Source organism: Bombus fervidus, chromosome 1 (genome assembly GCF_041682495.2).
Source record: "Bombus fervidus isolate BK054 chromosome 1, iyBomFerv1, whole genome shotgun sequence".
In the NCBI taxonomy this organism is placed as follows: Eukaryota; Metazoa; Arthropoda; class Insecta; order Hymenoptera; family Apidae; genus Bombus; species Bombus fervidus.
In genome coordinates this window covers 7,160,739-7,181,360 of record NC_091517.1, presented here as the reverse complement: position 1 = coordinate 7,181,360, position 20,622 = coordinate 7,160,739, and the positions used below count along the sequence as shown (strand labels likewise).

Here is a 20,622-nt window from a genome sequence, read left to right as displayed (position 1 = left end):
GTGCAGTAAAATGATAATCTTTCGACAGAAATTTTAATGAAATTTTAATTCTTAATACAGGAATAGTTCCATAACTTGACAAACTTATTCAGTACAACTCAGCATCTTCCTATTTTTCAGCTTTATAATACTAAATAAACAATTCCGTTTAGAAATAAAATTTTGCTATGTATGTATAGAGAATTATGTGTGTATATGTGCAACAAAGAAAAACAAAATTAAATAAGATACCTGAGTAATAAAAGAAAGCAAAATAAAGACAATATTTTATTATTTTGGAATAATCATTTAAAATTATTCCTATGTACAATTCTTTAGCAACAACTTTTAAAAAAAGTATTTTACTATAAGATAGCAGTTAATTTGATGCATGAAAGTAGCTTGAGTAAGATTTTATAAAAGCAGGTCGAGGTAACAATATCTAAAAAGAATGCTGAATGATCGTTAAAGGTATACGCGAAGTTTATCTCATTTTATTATTCATAAAATTTACCGAATTGGATATTAGAACAATGTACATAGTTTATATTAGTTCAGAAACATAACAAAATTATAGGTAATACCGAATATAAAATTGACCATAACATATGCTTCACTATCCATCTGGGCGGAAATTGGAAATGTCAATTGGAATTAAAAATTCGAAACGATACTTCAAAAACGACACTTTCACGATTTCATTTGTATAATTTTTAAGAATCAGAATTATAATAAAAAATTATGCAATTTATTATTACTATAGCAAGTAAATAGCAACTTTTATATTAATAGAATTAAGAAAATTTTCCAATTTTTTGTATATCGTCATTCAATTTGTTCACAAAATTAGCATAGCATCATGTATTAATTTATTGAATTTTATCGTATGGGAAATATATACAATTCATACGACCATTTTTTCTAACCAATGGGAACCTTTCACCGGATTGGTGAACGCTCAAGGTTGCCACTGACGCCGAAAGTCTTAAGATATTTTTTGCACACGCACGACGCGTGCTCTTGTGAAACGGTATTAAGAGACCTTCAAACCATGCATGTAGCTCGCCATACATGCGTGGCCGTGACCTCATGCAACTTAATGACCGAACAGTAATACAATTTTCACTATCATATACCCAAAAATGGTGCTACTTCACTTCGACACATGAAACAAACAATTTTTTATGAAGTGAAATGAGCAATAAAAGTATCAATGAAAGAGAAATAATCTTATACTGAGTTAGTATTTCATGTTTAATTCCACGCTATAATATTAATCTAGATATCTAGTAAAAATAGAGTCATCCATAAATGAAGTAATGGAGACATACTCAATAATTTGCCCTGTAGTTATGTCTATTTCTAAATAATCAAATGTGTATTTTTCTTTCTCTGCTACTGCCTCTAACCAATATTAGACTTTTTTCAATTTTGCTTACGAAATAGTATCAATGAACAAATATCTTTAAAAATTAATCAAACTTTTTCTGCTCATGCGGTATGAAAAATACTTTAGAATGATTTACTTTACGTTATTCTTGTTAAACATAATGAAATTATTCACGTGCGGTAAAAAAGATATCTGAATAACAGAAAGAAAATGAACAAATTAACAAATTTAATGATTTCAGTTATCATACATTGAAACTGATGATCAAATATGGAGTAGTTCTCTTTTGTAACGGCTCACAAAATGGCTACGCAAGCTGATACGTAGAAACATAAAACTACTGTTAATAATACTGTGTAGAAAATACTTCTATTCTGTAAAATAAGCATTATATATTAACCAATTTTTAATATATGCAAGCCTATAAATTTAAATAACGGATAAAAAGCAAAATGCTTGAATATTAAATCATTTCGGAAACACGTGTTTAAAGCGTAATGGACGAAATTTAACTATAGATTTCAAATTACAGGGATTTTCATAAAATAACTAAATACTTCAATTTCCTTTTATAATAAATGTCCTTTTTAACTTTTAACCTTACTAAATAATAATGATCTTAAACCTCTTAAAATGATATTCACTATGTGTTCCGTGAGGTCAAAAGCAGCCATATTTGAACACGATTGATGCTTCGAAATATATTTTCCACGATTTAAGATATACTTTCTTTTTAAAGAATAAATATACAACTTGGGAGAAAACTACAAAAAACGTTAAACCAATTACAAATATGTAAGTATAAAAAAGTATTAGATGTTATAATGGAGCTCACATTTGAGAAAGTTTGTGAATACAAGATGTCGGAATCACGTTGCGAAAAGCAGGTATTATATTGCAACCATATCTATTAACTTGATAAATTGTTCTAAGAGCCAAACCAAAATAATTTATACATACATTTTTTATCAAGTTATTCCTCTGCCGTGGTCGTTGCATCCGCTTGATCACTTTGTCACAGTAACAATAATTTAAAATAAAAAAATAAAAAAAGAATGCAATAAGACCTGTATCCTTTAAAGCCAGTACACATAAGGACTTTCAGATTGAAACGCGTAGATTTTTATAAGGAAAAGAAAAACGATGCGTGTAAAGGGCGCTCGTTACAATTAAATAAAGGATTACGTATATAAATTCTACAGAATATCGCAAGATAAAAAAGAAACCTTATATAGGAACGGAATATAATAAAGACGCAAATACATTAAGCGTATTCGTTACGTTATGAAGTATGCAAGCTCAAAGATGAGTAACCTTTTAAGTAGTATGAATGTAAATGTAGAATTATGTATAACTACGAATATACAATTGTTGATTAAAAAATAATAATTATAAAAGGAAAAGGGAAATGGGAAAAACGGAGTAAAAAATACAGCTGGCTAGCACAGCACGTGCTGGCTACTGGAGGAACCTCCGTTGTTCGACGAGGAAACAAGTCGGGAACCTCCCTCCAGCAGCACAATCGCCGATGTTCGTGTACCTTCGGTACATTTCGCGCCTTTTCGTCGTATGATGTCACAGTTTGGTTCGAAGCTCCCTTCGGAGTTTTATATATACCTTGCATTTCAATCATTGAAAAAAGATCCGTTCACATTAGAAACATGTATTCCAATAAATTACATGATGTATGCTACACTTTGTTCATAATATTCTCAAATTTTTTAAAATTACTAGGAATAATCAAATTTGTAACTTGTATAATGCAATTTTGTTGAAACGATTGAATTTAATTTAGTGTGATTAAGAATAAAAATTTTAATCTCATGGACAATTTATTGTCACTATAGTCCTTTCATTCCATGTATTTAAAACGTATTTTTCACTAAGAAATAAGAATTCATGTAATAAAATTAAGGTTTGACAAATACATGGAAAACTATTTTGCTCGATTTTTCTCCATACAAATAACGAAAACTTGTCCTTCTTTTTGTTCCCATTTTTAAAAAATATCTATAATAGAACTAATTTGACATTCCTGTACTTTTATTCCACTTTGCAATATAAATTAATGTTTTATAATAGAACTACTTTAAAAATTAACAGTTTGCACTTAGATCATTATTATGATCTAAATATTTTTGTTTTTAAGAAATTTTTGTCTTACAGCACTATTCGATCGTTTCAATTATGAATTTGAGATGTATGCTTTAAATAATGTGTCTTCACTTGCTTGAATGTTCGAATATCTTTCAACTTCAATAATGTTATTACTTAAATGTGCCATATTAAATTTCATGAAAAGTATCACCTTGCATAATCTATTTTGAGAAACGTTTAATGCATCGTTTAATGCAAACTTTTTTGTATACGTGTAAAAATAATCTATGTATATTGAATGTATATTGAATGCTTTAATGTATATTGAAATGAATACGAAATTAATGTATCATTTAAAATAAAATTTGCGTCATAATTGCGAAGTTTAAGTTGGATGCAAGCAGAAGGAATTTTAAAACTTTTAGGTTAGAATCAAAGTAAATCGTATTGTAACATCACAGTAATATCCAACAACCCTTCTTTTTAACGATATTTTTAAATAACATAACCACATGACATTTCATTTATAGGTGCTTTACATTTTGTAAAAAAGAATGAAAAGTTTCAAAATATTCAAATCTATTTCCACATGTGTAATTGAAGAGATACGTTTCCTTTACACATATGATACATATGTCTTAAGTATGCTTATTTGAAAATATCATCGCGGGTAAGCACACTATATACCATGATTTAACATTAACATTAACCGAATTACTAGTTCACAACAATTAACATGTAAACTTATGGGCAATGATGATTATTGAAGCTATCACAGAAGCAAAGTTCAAATTACAGTCATATGAGAAAAACGGAGGAAAACTATAAAGATATATCGGAAGTCTTAATCTAGAACTCTAATTTGTATATGGATATGAAAATATTGTAGTCTCAAGAAAAATCATTATTGCAATATATGAGTGTAGGATACATACAAAATAATTAACAATCGCGAGCACAACTATCAATAATATTGTAAATCAAATAAGAAATGTCTATATAAAAACATAAATCAACTATTTGTAAGAGAAATGTAAAATAAGCAATAATGTATGTGTTCATATACTACGAATATTTTGAATAAAAAAGAGAAAAATAAAGAAATATTTTTCGTAAAATATTAGCTAATATACCTCATATAAATTTAAAAATAGCAATATAAAATCATAAAAAATTTACGTTTTTTAAACTTTTTATTCTACATAGATAAAACATATTATCTGTATTTTGTTAATTTAAATGCCTTTTTTATATAATATTGCTCAAATATCAACCAAAAAATTTAAATAACAAATATAATATAATATCCCTTACTTAAGCATTATTATTGCAATATTATATATTACTCTAACTACATTATCATGAATTATGTATTACGAAAGCATACAGAAAAATAACTGATAAAACAAATGAAAACTTAGAAGTTTGCAAAAACTTACCATCAGATGATTTTTGTTGTTGAACTTCAGTTCGAACAGGATCGGATTCCAGTTTATCACCAGACGCATCTCCATTGGTTTTCAAATGATGATCTGTTTGATTATGAGCAGGTGTAGGTGTAGTACCTCTAGAACTAAGACTCTTTTCCCTCGTCTTTTTATCTTTTTGTTCTTTGGCACTCGAAGGCAACTCAGTTGCAGCAGCAGAAATAGTAGCAGTAGCAGATTGATTGTGGGTGTGAGTCTGAGATTTTCTTCTAGGCGGTGAACTCGATGAATTTTTATTGGATAAATTTGGGAACGGTTCTCTGGCAGGAACAGGGTTAGCACTTGGGGCAGTGGTGGACGGTTTAGGGACCTCCGGAACGTTCGTACTTGGTATAGTCGCAATGGAAACTGATGTCTGTGTTATAATAGATGTGGCACTCGTACTCTTCACTTCAACTTCAGTTACAATCATTGCGGGTAACTGCGCAGAAATATCATCCTTGTTTACGTTACGCGATATAGCTATTGGCGATTCCTCGATGACTCCACTTTTCGAATCGCTTCGAGGTTGGAATTCTTTCGTAGGAATTTGTAATGGTTTCGACTCTGTTTTCATTGCGCAAGAGTCTATTTGAGATACGTTACTAGTGGTACCTAACGATTGACTACATAACGCGGTTACATTAGGTACATTTTGTGTTGGTGAACTGCTACTACACTGATTATTCACGTCATTAGTAGAATTTGTTTGGGAATTAGATAAACTTTGTGTTACATTTTGAGTTGTAGATGTGTTTGGTACACAAGTCGGTACCGTCGAGTCGGAATTGGACTCTTCGGTCGCGACTTTCACAAGTGTTTTTGCAACCCGGGCTGCAAAGTCGGCTTGCACTTCGACGTCATTATTCTGTAACAATCACCAATTCTGCGTGATAGACAATGATACATAGTAATCGGATAAAGATTATGTTTGACAACTAAAAACTGGCTCCAAACTTAAATCATAGGACGAGAAATGAAACCAAATGTACTAAACGAAATAAAAGAACATTCAATATATTTTATACCTCTGTAACCCCTCAGCCATGGTTTGCAAACTATAAGCAGAATTACAAAAAACTGTATGTAAATAACGTATCTACATAATAATATACCTAATCCAGATAAAAATTAATTCTATTCTTATAAGATTTGACTGCAATTGAGCTAAGTGGCTTAATCAATTCATTCAAATTTTGTATATAGACGTAAATTTAGTACTACTAAAATTCTATCATAAATGCAAAATCTAGTAGTAGGAGTAACATAGAAAGAGTAATAAAAATTTTCATACAATATTCTAGTCGTCCGAAATAAAAATACCTTAAAAATACTTCAATGATCATGGCTTTTGGGTACAGATATTAATAATGTAAACAACTGACTATAAGAGTACAATAAATCACATTCATTCTAGGAGTTGTTATTATAAAAATAATATTGGTATAAATATAAAAATTAGAACACCAGCATTTGCGTTTTATTTACATTTAATCTGATTTTTCTTCTTTTAAATACAAAGCTCTTATAGTCAATTGTTAGTGTATTAACATAATAATATTACTCACTTGTGGCTGAGGTGTTTCACGATTGCTGGATTCACCACTTTGAATAGTTTCATTATCTTTGTAAATTTCGTGACTTATATTTTTACCAGTTGTTGGATCTACAATATCAGTAATAGCATTTTGTCCTCTTGGTTTCCGAGATTTTGTCGTACTATTTGATGCACTTGTTGCACCACCATTATGACCTGAGTACATATCTTTAAATAATAAAATACATGATTTACAATATATACAAAGACCTAATTGATTAAACAATTAATGTTCAATTATTCAAATGGTAATATTTGTTATTAGCATCTTCGGTTTTTATATATAATACAAGCTTGTGTGAGCTTGTGATATCTATCTAAATCTCTACCTGAATCTCTACCTGAATTTCTACCTGAATTTCTACCTGAATCTCTACCTGAATTTATCAGAAAATCTCTAAACTTAACAGGTTTTAAAAGTTCGAAGTTGCGATTTGAATCCCTGAGTCATAAATAAAATTTCCTGCACTTTCTACCTTTCTTTCATGTATTTTTCGTTGAATTATGATGCATTTACCCTTCATAGAGATTTATGAACCATAAATATTCTATATAATCGCGGTAAGTGTTTGGGGAAGTTTAGTTCTTAAGTAAAATAAAATAAAATAGTGATTTTTGTTGGAATTGGGGTCTCCCAAATTTGAGATACAATATTTCTTTGCAAATGTTGAATTATCATAATTTTTATAACATTTAAAAATCCTTGCACATATATATGTATTTGTCTATATATGCACGATATTCAATTTCATTTAAAACATTGAAACTATTTGTTAACATATTGTAATGATAGCTAACAAGGAATTTATGTATGGTTGTTCTTAATTTATATAATTTTGATTCTATACATTTTACCAAATACTACTTATTTTATTACATTATATCGTTTTATCCCCCAAAAATCTACTTCTTGGAAATTACCATTGACACAACCTAACAATCTAGACAATACAATTTATATTGAAATATGTTATGTTCATTTTGCAACTTACCAGTCTGAGAAAGAGATATACCCATGGGGGGTAAAGGCTGAGCCTGTTGCGTAGGTTGCTGCAGTGTACCTTGTGGTACGACTGGGGCTCCTTGCGCACCAGCCAGTGGGCCTGCAACATGTTGAGCCCCACCAGTGACAGCGCTTGCACCTGCTCTACTTAAACTTAGTGGTGTATTTGGTTGGCCTGTAGGCCAGTAATCTATAAAGGAACATATAATTTTGATTAAATTTATCTTCAATCTTTACAGTTTTGTGTTACTTACAAGGTTGAGGAGTAGGTGCAGGTGCACCATATCCAAACATACTCTGTGTTAGAATGGCATTATGTTGAAACGGTTGAAAATATGATTGATTTTGATGCGTCGGATGCCTCTGGGGTGGACCACCAAACTAAAATTATAAAATATTTATTACATTTATAGTCATTATTAATAAAAATGATGAATATGATAGTACTTTACAAGCAAGTAATGAGAGAATAAACTTTAATTGCAAAATAACACTTAAATACAATAACTTTTGTTAGAAATTATTCTTTTGATGACACAAATGAAATGAATGATGCATGACGATAAATATATAAAATCAACAGTACTTAACTACTACCTGAAGGGGCATTTGATTGTTCATTGTGTATAAGGATTGCTGATGTGGGATCTGATGAGGGACTTGGTATATTGCTCCAGTTTGAACTGGCAAACCACTTGTATGATAAATTGCAGTTGGTTGACCTCCACTTCCACCAACTCCCGACATTCCAACTACTTGTGCACTAGTACCCCCTTGGCCACCTCTATGACTAATACCCCTTGGCTGTTGGGGCCGGGGTCCTTGATAATAACCCTGAAATTGATAATGCAATTAATAAGTAAAATTTATAAATTGATGTGCATTTATATATAAAATTAATATCAAATTGATAGCTTACAATATATTAGACTATAAATACACAAATAAAATTTACAATATATTTTAAATATTTCTAATACTTTTTATAAACATTAATATGTAATATACAAATTCATATAGCTAATACACGATAATGAAAGTTCTTATAAACAAGATTTTTTCTTAACAATTTCCTCTTACTTGGGATGTTGGCCTTGTTTGCGTTGGCCCATATACTTGTGAGAGAGGTTGTGGTTGAGGTTGTAAATGGGCCTGTTTTCCCATTTCCTGCGGTGATGGAGTATGTACGGGAGGTGTCGTAGTTGGAGCCGGACCTTGCGGCGGTTGTGATTGTACCCCGGGTGCAGGGGTTTGTGGTGGTGCTTGCCCTCCAGCAGGACCTCCTGGTGGAATACCTGCTGCTGATTGTCCAATGGACTGTAAGCCACCGAGTGGTGGAGGTCCTCTACCCCCAGGTACTCCTACACTACCCCCACCCCCGCCCACCTGGCCCCCTGGTTGGGTGCCGTAATTTTGACCAGACACATGAAAATCTGATCCTGAAATTCAAAATAAAAAAGATATTAGACATTATGCTTGAAATATCTGAAAAATTTAAATGTAAATAATCGAATTTTATAGATAAATAATATAAATAAACATTAAACTTATCTTTAACAAGATTATTGCTATTATTATAGCTTGTATTTTCATATGTACATCTAAAAATGTTTAAATGCTTCATGCATTTTCATATTTATGTTATTATACTAAATGCTTTAAGGAAAAACAAAATTTAACTGTTACCATATGTGTAAAAAACAAACTTAATTTCCTTTAAATAAAAATCAAGATTTATGTTTGTGGCCCTTTACAACGGTCATAAATAGATAATTTGACACATATCTGTCAAATACTTTATATTGTACTATAAAATTAAAGCATTTATTTATATAATGTGAAACATATTTCTGAGAAACTATCTAGATATATAAAACAGATATTAATTTCCTGTTAATGAGAATCTATTGTTTCGACAATCTTACTGACTTTACGAAAACTTTCATATAGGAAATGCAATGGGTTCCTTACATGCATCATTATTATACGGAATTATTATGCATAATTAATATACGGGAACAAAAAATAATTTATTTTCCTATCTAAATTATAGTCGAGCATCGTTTTCCATGTACATAGGGTCATACAATGACTCGTAAAAAAGTGATATCGCTAATTGCTATAATGTAACAGGAACTTCATTATTATCATTTTATTATTTAGCTATTAAATATATATATCTGGTTTCGTAATATAAACAAGAAACAAAAAAAGAAAAGAAAATAGATAATTATACACTCAAGTTTGCATATGCACGGTATTATCCTACCATAATATGTTCGCCATTCTGTCGTTAAATGAATTACTCGTGAAAGCGATTATGCGTGGAATTGCATGACATCGCTTGACATGTCGTCGTTGTCGTCATCGTCTAAGAGATACAGTATGATTGATTATGCATATGTATTATCAAAACATCAAATGGATTACAATTATTTTTCCTAAAAGACTCTATATACTTAGAATAAGTATTACGCATAAGGTACATGCATTTTCACAAAAACATGAAAAAACTTTATCACCACATGCTACGACTTTATGACGAGAAAATACGTTAAGGACATAGAGAGATAAATGAAGGAAAAAATATGGATATTTGAGCGCTCACCGTTGGAAATCGGAACAAAGCTGGTTATCGTGTTTTGTCACGGAAATACTATGTTTATTCGTACAAGCGAATTTTTTATAATGAAAGAACAATGAAGTGACAACAAGGCTGAAACGTGAGCAAAGAAACCGAGAAGACGGCCTCGCGAACGGCCATCTTTGCACATGTGGACAGGGCACGAAGCAGTGCTGCTATCTGTAGTCCCGTAAGTACATTGATTGCTACGAAAGGGGGGCGAGGCCGAACTCCATCACCAGGATCGTACTAACTATCACACCGTGAAAACACACAAATTAAATGTATCCATAATATAATAGCAAAGAAATTCAGAACTTCATGTCGTACATATTGAACTCATTTGTAGCGAAAAAAACTCATTTGTAATATATCGACCATATTTTAATAAAGTAAGTTCATTAATTTATCGTCCTCTAATAGAATGAAGAGAGTTGTATCTTTCTTTTTTGTATCACTTATTGTAAATTACTTTTTTAGAAGATTAGAAGGCGTTTCACATTGAACTATAATACGGTTGTTTTATTGTCAGTAGTAGTTTATGTATATTCGAGTAAGCTCTATCACATATTTTATACATAAAATGTTTATTTATGTAACATGCGAGTTAAAAATAATTTTTGTCATATTCTCTAACATCATACATTCATATTAAAAAAATTGTAGAGTTGATAATCTTATTTATTCATAAAAATATTGATAAGTAGATATATACGTATTCCCGCAAGTTTAATAATCGGCGATCTAAGACAACACACACGCGGGCGCACGCGCATATATATATATATATATATATATATATATATATATATATATATATATATATACTAACAGAGTGAAAGAACATGGCCTGAAAAATAATCCAGAATGCAATACGTCATTTCCGGTACCGATTCCTTCTCTCTCTCCTCCCATTCGCGCGTGCACGCACACGTACACACATGCTTTCTTCTCCCCCTCCCTCCCTCACACACACACACACACCCACACACACGCACGCACGCACGCACACACACACACACACACACACACACACACGTGCGCGCGCATTAAATTTGTTTTTCGCTATTGAGCCAAGCGAGATGAATTGAAAACAATTCGGGGAACTTAAATACAAGGAGAAATCAGCATTGCACATAATATGAAAAGAAAAGTGAGGTTAGAACGACCACACTTTAGCCACGTGGCTGGCCAATATAAGAATAGTAATACACTTAAATGTATATTATAATTATATAAATTATATAAATTATAATCATAAAAACAAGATCTTTTAATGTTGGAAGAATATTATCAAAAGGTAAAACATACTATCGCAATGAGTCCTCTAACTTTTGAATTTTGAGAAAACTGCTTTCAGCTCGCACTTCATTCTTTAAATATTGAACTTTATAAGCAAAATGCTATTATTAACCTAAATAATAGATTAAGCGCGATAAGAAAAATAGCTACAGTTCGTATAAAATAGCTGAAGTATTATATAATTCATTTTTGAAACAGCTGCTCATTCATAGTCATTATTGACATTAATACTAATATTATTGCTCATTATTAGTTGCTATCGTGTATTAGAAAATAAATTTCCTTTATCTATGGATTCAAATGTAATCTTTCAAGGATCAGTACTGCCTAAAGTAATATGATAAAAATTATAGAAATAAATATAATAGACAAATTTGTTAACTATTATAGGTATCTATAAAATATTATGCTGTAACTTTCAGCAATCAATCACGGTTCAAAAAAAATTTTTCAGATTCATGAAAATAAAATATAACAATTGTAGTACAAAAATTTTCATTGATATATCATTGTACATGTAAATTCATGTTATTTTATTAATTTACTAGAAGCTATTAATAACAGTATATGTATATATATTCAATAACATATATTTAACTTAAAGAAAAAATAATATATGATAAGTAAAATAATTAACTGTACTTGAAATGAACAAAATATTGAAAATGTATAAACTTCAAAATTCTTAGAATGGCAAGAATATCTTGAAATTGTAGTACGTTAGCGTCATCACGGCGAGACATGTCATACAAGAGTGCAAGAGGAAAGAATCGAATGTACCTTCGCGACTGTATAAGGTAGAAAGCATTTTATCGATTGACCTATATCGTGAATTGTCTACAATGCCGCCCAGGGGCGCTAAGGACTAACCTAAATACTAACTACTCGATATGTATATCGATACAGTAGTCAATCGTAAATTACGAGTGATTTATTAATCAAGTCTTCTTAAATACTTGTCCTGACGGGAAGATTTTAACTATTTAAAATTTTGAAACAAAATTTATTTCACGTTAAAGAAATTAAACAGCAAATATGCATATTAAATTTTTAGCATTTATAGTAATTTATACTCAAGTTACTAGGAAATCGATTTGATGGAATTGGATTAGTTCCACAAAACAAAACTCGTATAAGAAGATGTGTACACTAAATCAAAAATATGATTTTGTTACTATAAGTGAAAGTATCGTAAATTAATTTTTGTAATCACTATGTGGTATAAATCGAGCTTAGCCGTGTATCTACAAATAGATGCAAACGATTCGACTATGACAGATAGGGCACCAGGTCAAATTAACTACCTCCAGTGTGCTCGAAAATAACGGGCTTCATATATGTATATCTCTTTCTATATATATAGATGCGCGGTGTTACACACAGAACATATATATTTGTCGAGTTCTCCTTAGGGTTGGGGGCGTGTGACGAATCTTCATTTGGATTAACCATTGTTGTTATAGAATATGGATGATATCTACTTGTACAAATATGATTAATGGCGATTAAATACTCGAGATGCTAATGACAATGATCTTAGGTTCAATAACGAATCCATGGTCAATGGGATAGCAAATGAGTTTTCTTCCAGTCTAAGTCGAACTGAACTTACTTGTCCACAATTCAAGTGTAACTCAGCTTACTTGTCCACAGTACAAATAGAACTCAACTAACTCGCCCACAGTACAAGTAGAACTCAACTAACTCGTCCACAGTACAAGTAGAACTCAACTAACTCGTCCACAGTACAAGTAGAACTCAACTAACTCGTCCACAGTACAAGTAGAACTCAACTAACTCGTCCACAGTACAAGTAGAACTCAAACTAACTCGTCCACAGTACAAGTAGAACTCAAACTAACTCGTCCACAGTACAAGTAGAACTCAACTAACTCGTCCACAGTACAAGTAGAACTCAACTAACTCGTCCACAGTACAAGTAGAACTCAACTAACTCGTCCACAGTACAAGTAGAACTCAAACTAACTCGTCCACAGTACAAGTAGAACTCAAACTAACTCGTCCACAGTACAAGTAGAACTCAACTAACTCGTCCACAGTACAAGTAGAACTCAACTAACTCGTCCACAGTACAAGTAGAACTCAACTAACTCGTCCACAGTACAAGTAGAACTCAACTAACTCGTCCACAGTACAAGTAGAACTCAACTAACTCGTCCACAGTACAAGTAGAACTCAACTAACTCGTCCACAGTACAAGTAGAACTCAACTAACTCGTCCACAGTACAAGTAGAACTCAACTTGTTGTTTAAGTAAATAAATAAATAAATATAGTAAGTAACAAGTAATAAAAATAAGGATAAATAAACAAGTGAGATCAGGATTTGAGAAAATGCTTCCATTGGTCACGAAAATGTATGTCCATGATGGAGCAAACGAAGAAATTTTGCTTGGGCGAAGTATGTACATGCAAATAAATGTCTAATGCGACTATAGTAAGAACATAGTACCTATTTCTAACTTGTTTACTAAGAGAAGTTCTAAGAAGATGATAAACGAACAATAAATAGATGACCGAGGGATGGATTATAGTTTATGGTAGGTCCCGGAACGTAACAACACAATAGTCCTAAGGAACATTTCGACTTGAAAGATGTTTGATGGCAATTAAGAGCTTTGACAGTAAAGTAACAAATGCTAAATCTTGTGACGGTACTTTAGGAATATTGCGAGTTCGAATAAGTATGACCGAGGGATGGATTATAGTTTATGGTTGGTCCCGGAACGTAACAACACAATAGCCCTAAGGAACATTTCGACTTGAAAGATGTTTGATGGCAATTAAGAGCTTTGACAGTAAAGTAACAAATGCTAAATCTTGTGACGGTACTTTAGGAACATTGCGGGTTCGAATAAGTATGACCGAGGGATGGATTATAGTTTATGGTTGATCCCGGAACGTAACAACACAATAGCCCTAAGGAACATTTCGACTTGAAAGATGTTTGATGGCAATTAAGAGCTTTGACAGTAAAGTAACAAATGCTAAATCTTGTGACGGTACTTTAGGAATATTGCGAGTTCGAATAAGTATGACCGAGGGATGGATTATAGTTTATAGTTGGTCCCGGAACGTAACAACACAATAGCCCTAAGGAACATTTCGACTTGAAAGATGTTAGATGGCAATTAAGAGCTTTGACAGTAAAGTAACAAATGCTAAATCTTGTGACGGTACTTTAGGAACATTGCGAGTTCGAATAAGTATGACCGAGGGATGGATTATAGTTTATGGTAGGTCCCGGAATGTAACAACACAATAGCCCTAAGGAACATTTCGACTTGAAAGATGTTTGATGGCAATTAAGAGCTTTGACAGTAAAGTAACAAATGCTAAATCTTGTGACGGTACTTTAGGAATATTGCGGGTTCGAATAAGTATGACCGAGGGATGGATTATAGTTTATGGTTGATCCCGGAACGTAACAACACAATAGCCCTAAGGAACATTTCGACTTGAAAGATGTTTGATGGCAATTAAGAGCTTTGACAGTAAAGTAACAAATGCTAAATCTTGTGACGGTACTTTAGGAATATTGCGAGTTCGAATAAGTATGACCGAGGGATGGATTATAGTTTATGGTAGGTCCCGGAATGTAACAACACAATAGCCCTAAGGAACATTTCGACTTGAAAGATGTTTGATGGCAATTAAGAGCTTTGACAGTAAAGTAACAAATGCTAAATCTTGTGACGGTACTTTAGGAATATTGCGAGTTCGAATAAGTATGACCGAGGGATGGATTATAGTTTATAGTTGGTCCCGGAACGTAACAACACAATAGCCCTAAGGAACATTTCGACTTGAAAGATGTTAGATGGCAATTAAGAGCTTTGACAGTAAAGTAACAAATGCTAAATCTTGTGACGGTACTTTAGGAACATTGCGAGTTCGAATAAGTATGACCGAGGGATGGATTATAGTTTATGGTAGGTCCCGGAATGTAACAACACAATAGCCCTAAGGAACATTTCGACTTGAAAGATGTTTGATGGCAATTAAGAGCTTTGACAGTAAAGTAACAAATGCTAAATCTTGTGACGGTACTTTAGGAATATTGCGGGTTCGAATAAGTATGACCGAGGGATGGATTATAGTTTATAGTTGGTCCCGGAACGTAACAACACAATAGCCCTAAGGAACATTTCGACTTGAAAGATGTTAGATGGCAATTAAGAGCTTTGACAGTAAAGTAACAAATGCTAAATCTTGTGACGGTACTTTAGGAACATTGCGAGTTCGAATAAGTATGACCGAGGGATGGATTATAGTTTATGGTAGGTCCCGGAATGTAACAACACAATAGCCCTAAGGAACATTTCGACTTGAAAGATGTTTGATGGCAATTAAGAGCTTTGACAGTAAAGTAACAAATGCTAAATCTTGTGACGGTACTTTAGGAATATTGCGGGTTCGAATAAGTATGACCGAGGGATGGATTATAGTTTATAGTTGGTCCCGGAACGTAACAACACAATAGCCCTAAGGAACATTTCGACTTGAAAGATGTTAGATGGCAATTAAGAGCTTTGACAGTAAAGTAACAAATGCTAAATCTTGTGACGGTACTTTAGGAACATTGCGAGTTCGAATAAGTATGACCGAGGGATGGATTATAGTTTATGGTAGGTCCCGGAATGTAACAACACAATAGCCCTAAGGAACATTTCGACTTGAAAGATGTTTGATGGCAATTAAGAGCTTTGACAGTAAAGTAACAAATGCTAAATCTTGTGACGGTACTTTAGGAATATTGCGGGTTCGAATAAGTATGACCGAGGGATGGATTATATTTTATGGTAGGTCCCGGAACGTAACAACATAGAACAATTATTTAGCAACGCGAAGAAACAATATGAGATAATTGATAATAGCAAAAAATAAGTGAATCGAGTGAAATTGCATTACCGGTAGGGATCACCGATGATCTCAGTGAGACAAATTTCATAATCATTAATGATTATATACCGTAACATATCTCTTGCAAGTAATATTTCAACATTATATGTATCGCATAATAAAAAATCGTGGCGCCACGACCAAACCTTGTAAAACTGGCGTGGCATTCAATGTGTTAAATTCTAAAGTTAAAGACTTGTCTTTCTAATAGAAAAAAGTGATCAAGAATGTTGAATAATAAATCGTTCACTAAACATCAAGAAAATTTTAAATAATTAAAAATCTTACGCTGTTATCTAAAACTTCTTTGATATATTCCGAGAATTTACTGTACGACGATACTCAAGTCACAAATTTGGTTAAAATTTACTGCATTATCAGTAAACAAAAGTGTGCTAAATGTACAATTAAGCAGTAATCGACAAATAAAGGAGAGATGAAAAATACATTTGCATTATATTTTTGTAGGTATTATAAATTAGAAGTATAACGTCGTATACCAATTTTCAGCCTTCTACTTCGACTGGAAGGATAGTTACTGGGTGAATTCGGATTATCCGTTTTTACGTTATTTTCCTTGTTTAATGTAATGCAAAATGTTGACCTGTTAGAGAATTTTTTTAGATTTTTTCGTTGCAAATCTTAAACGCAAAAAATGAAAAACGTAAAAAAAATGCTGAAAAATATAGATTTTATATAGAATTTTTAGTGACCACTATTTTATTTCTATGGTAGCGACATGTTACTTTGACTATTGTCCTGAATCTTTTTCACATCTTTTGGTAAGGTACACCGTAGTTAAAAAAATCAGAAACCCTTTTTTCCGACCTATATGTCTGCAATTTTTGCATACCATTAAATAGGGAAAATAGAATAAAGGCGGATATTCCAAATTCAATTCGTAACTATTCTTTCCGCCAAGATAGAAAGTCGGAAATTGGTTTTTTTTTTTTTTTTATAAGCTATAGAATGGTGCATCAGCAGATGAAATCGGTTCAAGGACACTTTTGACCTCCTTATCCTGTTACATGCTCTTCTTATACAAATCTATATAAGTTGTTTCATTATTCTAATTATCTTAATCTCTTTTATTTTTTAATTTCACCAATTTGTATAAATTAATGAAAAATAATTTTTAGTAAATATTAATACCAAGTAATTTATTATTAAATATGTGTAATTTGTTTTTTTAATGACGTTAATAGAAGAACTTTTGTTAGATGTTTTAAGACTGAAAATGGCATATTTTTGAATGAAGTATCTTTGTACTAATAGAACGTAGATATGCTCAGGAAAAGTATACTATTAATTTTATCTTTGTACAACTTCCATAATTAGACATAATTATAACAATTCAATTATCTTAATAGTTATTTGTAAAATTCAAATTAGATACTTTAAATGTTGGGTAGTTACCTTATTATAAATTAATTAATTTACAAAACAATACTGCTCAATCGATACATGTAGCTAGTCATTAAATTTTTAATAGACTGTTCAGTCAAATAGTTCATTACATGCGAATATTTTACAGCGATTGAAATGCATATAAATATATATGTACATTGTACATATCTAAAGGCAGGATATGTACTTCGTCCGAATATTTTTTCAACCAGTTTTGTAATTTTATAAAAAAAGAAGATAATATATTCGTATTTTGATATATTACTGCTATCAACGAAGATATCATTTGTAAAACATCCGATATAATCTTCGTTCTTTTTATTTCGCCCTCGCTCTTCATTGGTTGTTCTTGTACTTACTAGTATTTGCAGTAACGACTCGATATTGTGGAGGTGCTTGTTGATGCTGGGTTTGTTGCTGCTGTTGCTGCTGATGGCTCAGATGGTTAATGTTAACTGTCAACTGATGATGGCTCAGCTGATGATTCAAGTGAGGACTCGGCGAGGGTGGTGGCTGATGGGCCGGATGCACGTGGTGATTGTGACCTGGCTGTGGATTTTGGGGGTGGGGGGCCGAAAGATGATGATGGTGATGGGGCCCTCCACAATGTGGCAAGAGACAGTGCATAGGTCCTACACCTACGGCTACACCCACTGCGCCCTCCTTAGAGACGCCATATCTCGAAACCATTCTTCCTGATGTACCTTTTTCTTCTTATCCAGCGTCAAAGTTACACACCGCCTTTGCCGATAAGATTGATCAAAAAACGAACCGATCAGAACGAGCCGTTTCCGTAGAGCCTTTTAAAAATTTTTTCAAATGACGAATTCATTAGGATTCGAACGATCGATGTTTTTACAAAAATATAATAATTAAAACTAATTCTGCATAAATTTCCAATCAACCAACTTTTTTACCGTTGGAGCAGTGCTATCATACGTGTTCATTCGTTTATATTCTTAAATAACATACGCGAGATCGTATGAAAACACGTTTCTCAGTTAGCTGTGTCGTAAAAATAAGTAATGTTTTTCTTTGTCTCTTTCTTTTCTTTATTTTTTTGTTATTGTGTAGACGAGCACAAAACTACTGACAGGTTCAATACATTGAACAAACAGACAATGGTGTCAAGTGCAAAGAGCTCATCGATATTTAACCGACACTATTTTCGTTGTCCACAAATCTCTCAATCGGCAATGCTGCACCATGATGTCATCTTTTTTGATCGACAATGTAACACAGGGCTTTACGAATGGAGTTCATCTATCGTGATAGTTGAATACGCCCTGCGGTGGAAGTCACGAGAGGTTTTCTTTGAAGATACTGGCAGTATTGTTGATTCTCCTTTTTTTCTTTAAATATTCATAAGGTTTCCTTTATTCGTACATGTATAGTCATTTCTGACTTTCTTCTCTAATACTATATTATACTTTTTCTTTTTCTCAAGTTTAGTTAGTGGAATATATCTTGAATTTCACTTATTAAGGTATTTAACGCGAACCGCGCCATAAATCATGCCTGTAAATGGAAATTCTTCAAGGCTAGGGGGAACGTAGATCAAATTCTTGAAAATTGTAAAAATTTGAAGAACGACGTAATTTCCATTGGTATGATAATAAAGCGAATAAAATATCCCTTAACCAACATTTAATGGTATGATCGATCGATAGTCACCGAATATTCCTGCCTGAGACGTGTTTTATAGACAAAATGTCTGTACACGTGATGATCGGAAAACAACATTTTTCATTCGACACTTTTCAAAAATAGTATGATAAAAATAAATTCACTCGTGTGATTCCATTATTCAGGAAACGATCGCCCACAAATGAAATTTAATTTTCTGCCAGAAAATATCGCACTACCATATTGTTTTTGTTTCGTATCGATGCATATGATGCCACTTGATGTAATAGACCCGCACTGAACTGTCAAAACTTGTCAACGTGGAGATGCACAAAGGTAAGAGACACACTGAAACGGACGGACTATCGTACCTCTTCTATGCCAAAATCGATATTTAAGGCTCGACCGGCGTCTCCCTCTTCGCACCGCCCACTCCTGCCAGAGAAAACTTTCTGTTCACAGGTCACATATAGGTTATGTCCACCGTAGATTTACCACTAAAACGGAATCAAGCGTCACCAGGAGTCTATTTCACAGGCCAGAAACCTTTGAATTTTTTTCGCACGTTTTCCTCCTTCGCTATTGTATTACTAAGGGAAGTCTCGAGACTTGATGATCGGAGGTATTCGGCCGCGTGCCGAAAAGTACCGAGTCGCGCGTTCTCTGTAGTTCTCCGTATCGAGATTTATGAACGCGATAAAAAGCGCCGTAGGTAAAGAAGCGAATTGCTCGCAACACAATGCACACACGGAGACTTTAGTAACACTAAGAATATTCAATAGCACGCACGTTACATAGTCGAGAAGGAAAATGTATACGGGATGTAAAAGTTAAAACTGAGCAGAGGAAAATCGAAAAGGCGTCAAATCCGTTCCTAGGTTGTGTGAGATTCTTTATACGGACACCATAAGGTTGTCCGAAAATGTCGTCCTTCTTCAAGGACTTCCTTGTTCCTTGTTCGATATTACAATCGAAATATGGTATATATTTAACGATGCGTTTATAGCTGTGTAACGTGTGCACTCGGAGAGGGGAGAGACAAATCAACGAAGACGTGAAGACGAGCGTACCCTTTTGCAAGGGACGCGGCGTAGACTGATGCAGGCTAGTCCTTCTCGCACGACCTACGAATCGCGACCCGTGGCCCCCTACTTGTTTCGTTCTGCAACTAAGGAGTGACAGGATCGTGCATCGATTTTAAAAGTACCCT

The 20,622-nt window shown here is 32.9% G+C and overlaps 1 protein-coding gene across 5 annotated transcripts in view; it reads right to left on the bottom strand.

The window, feature by feature from the left end:
- Eif4g (eukaryotic translation initiation factor 4 gamma) overlaps positions 1 to 20,622 on the bottom strand; it is a 46,865-nt gene that overhangs the window by 10,369 nt on the left and 15,874 nt on the right. For 2 of the 5 annotated variants that reach the window (XM_072015661.1, XM_072017327.1), the window contains exons 2-7: positions 8,613 to 8,971; positions 8,124 to 8,366; positions 7,787 to 7,913; positions 7,522 to 7,722; positions 6,501 to 6,697; positions 4,906 to 5,800 (exon numbers count right to left, since the gene is read on the bottom strand). In XM_072015661.1, the coding sequence (XP_071871762.1) occupies positions 4,906 to 5,800; positions 6,501 to 6,697; positions 7,522 to 7,722; positions 7,787 to 7,913; positions 8,124 to 8,366; positions 8,613 to 8,971 (2,022 nt within the window). Of the gene's footprint in view, positions 1 to 4,905; positions 5,801 to 6,500; positions 6,698 to 7,521; positions 7,723 to 7,786; positions 7,914 to 8,123; positions 8,367 to 8,612; positions 8,972 to 18,145; positions 20,452 to 20,622 lie in introns of those variants that run through there. The other 3 variants (XM_072014015.1, XM_072014820.1, XM_072016487.1) reach the window with 3 other exon arrangements.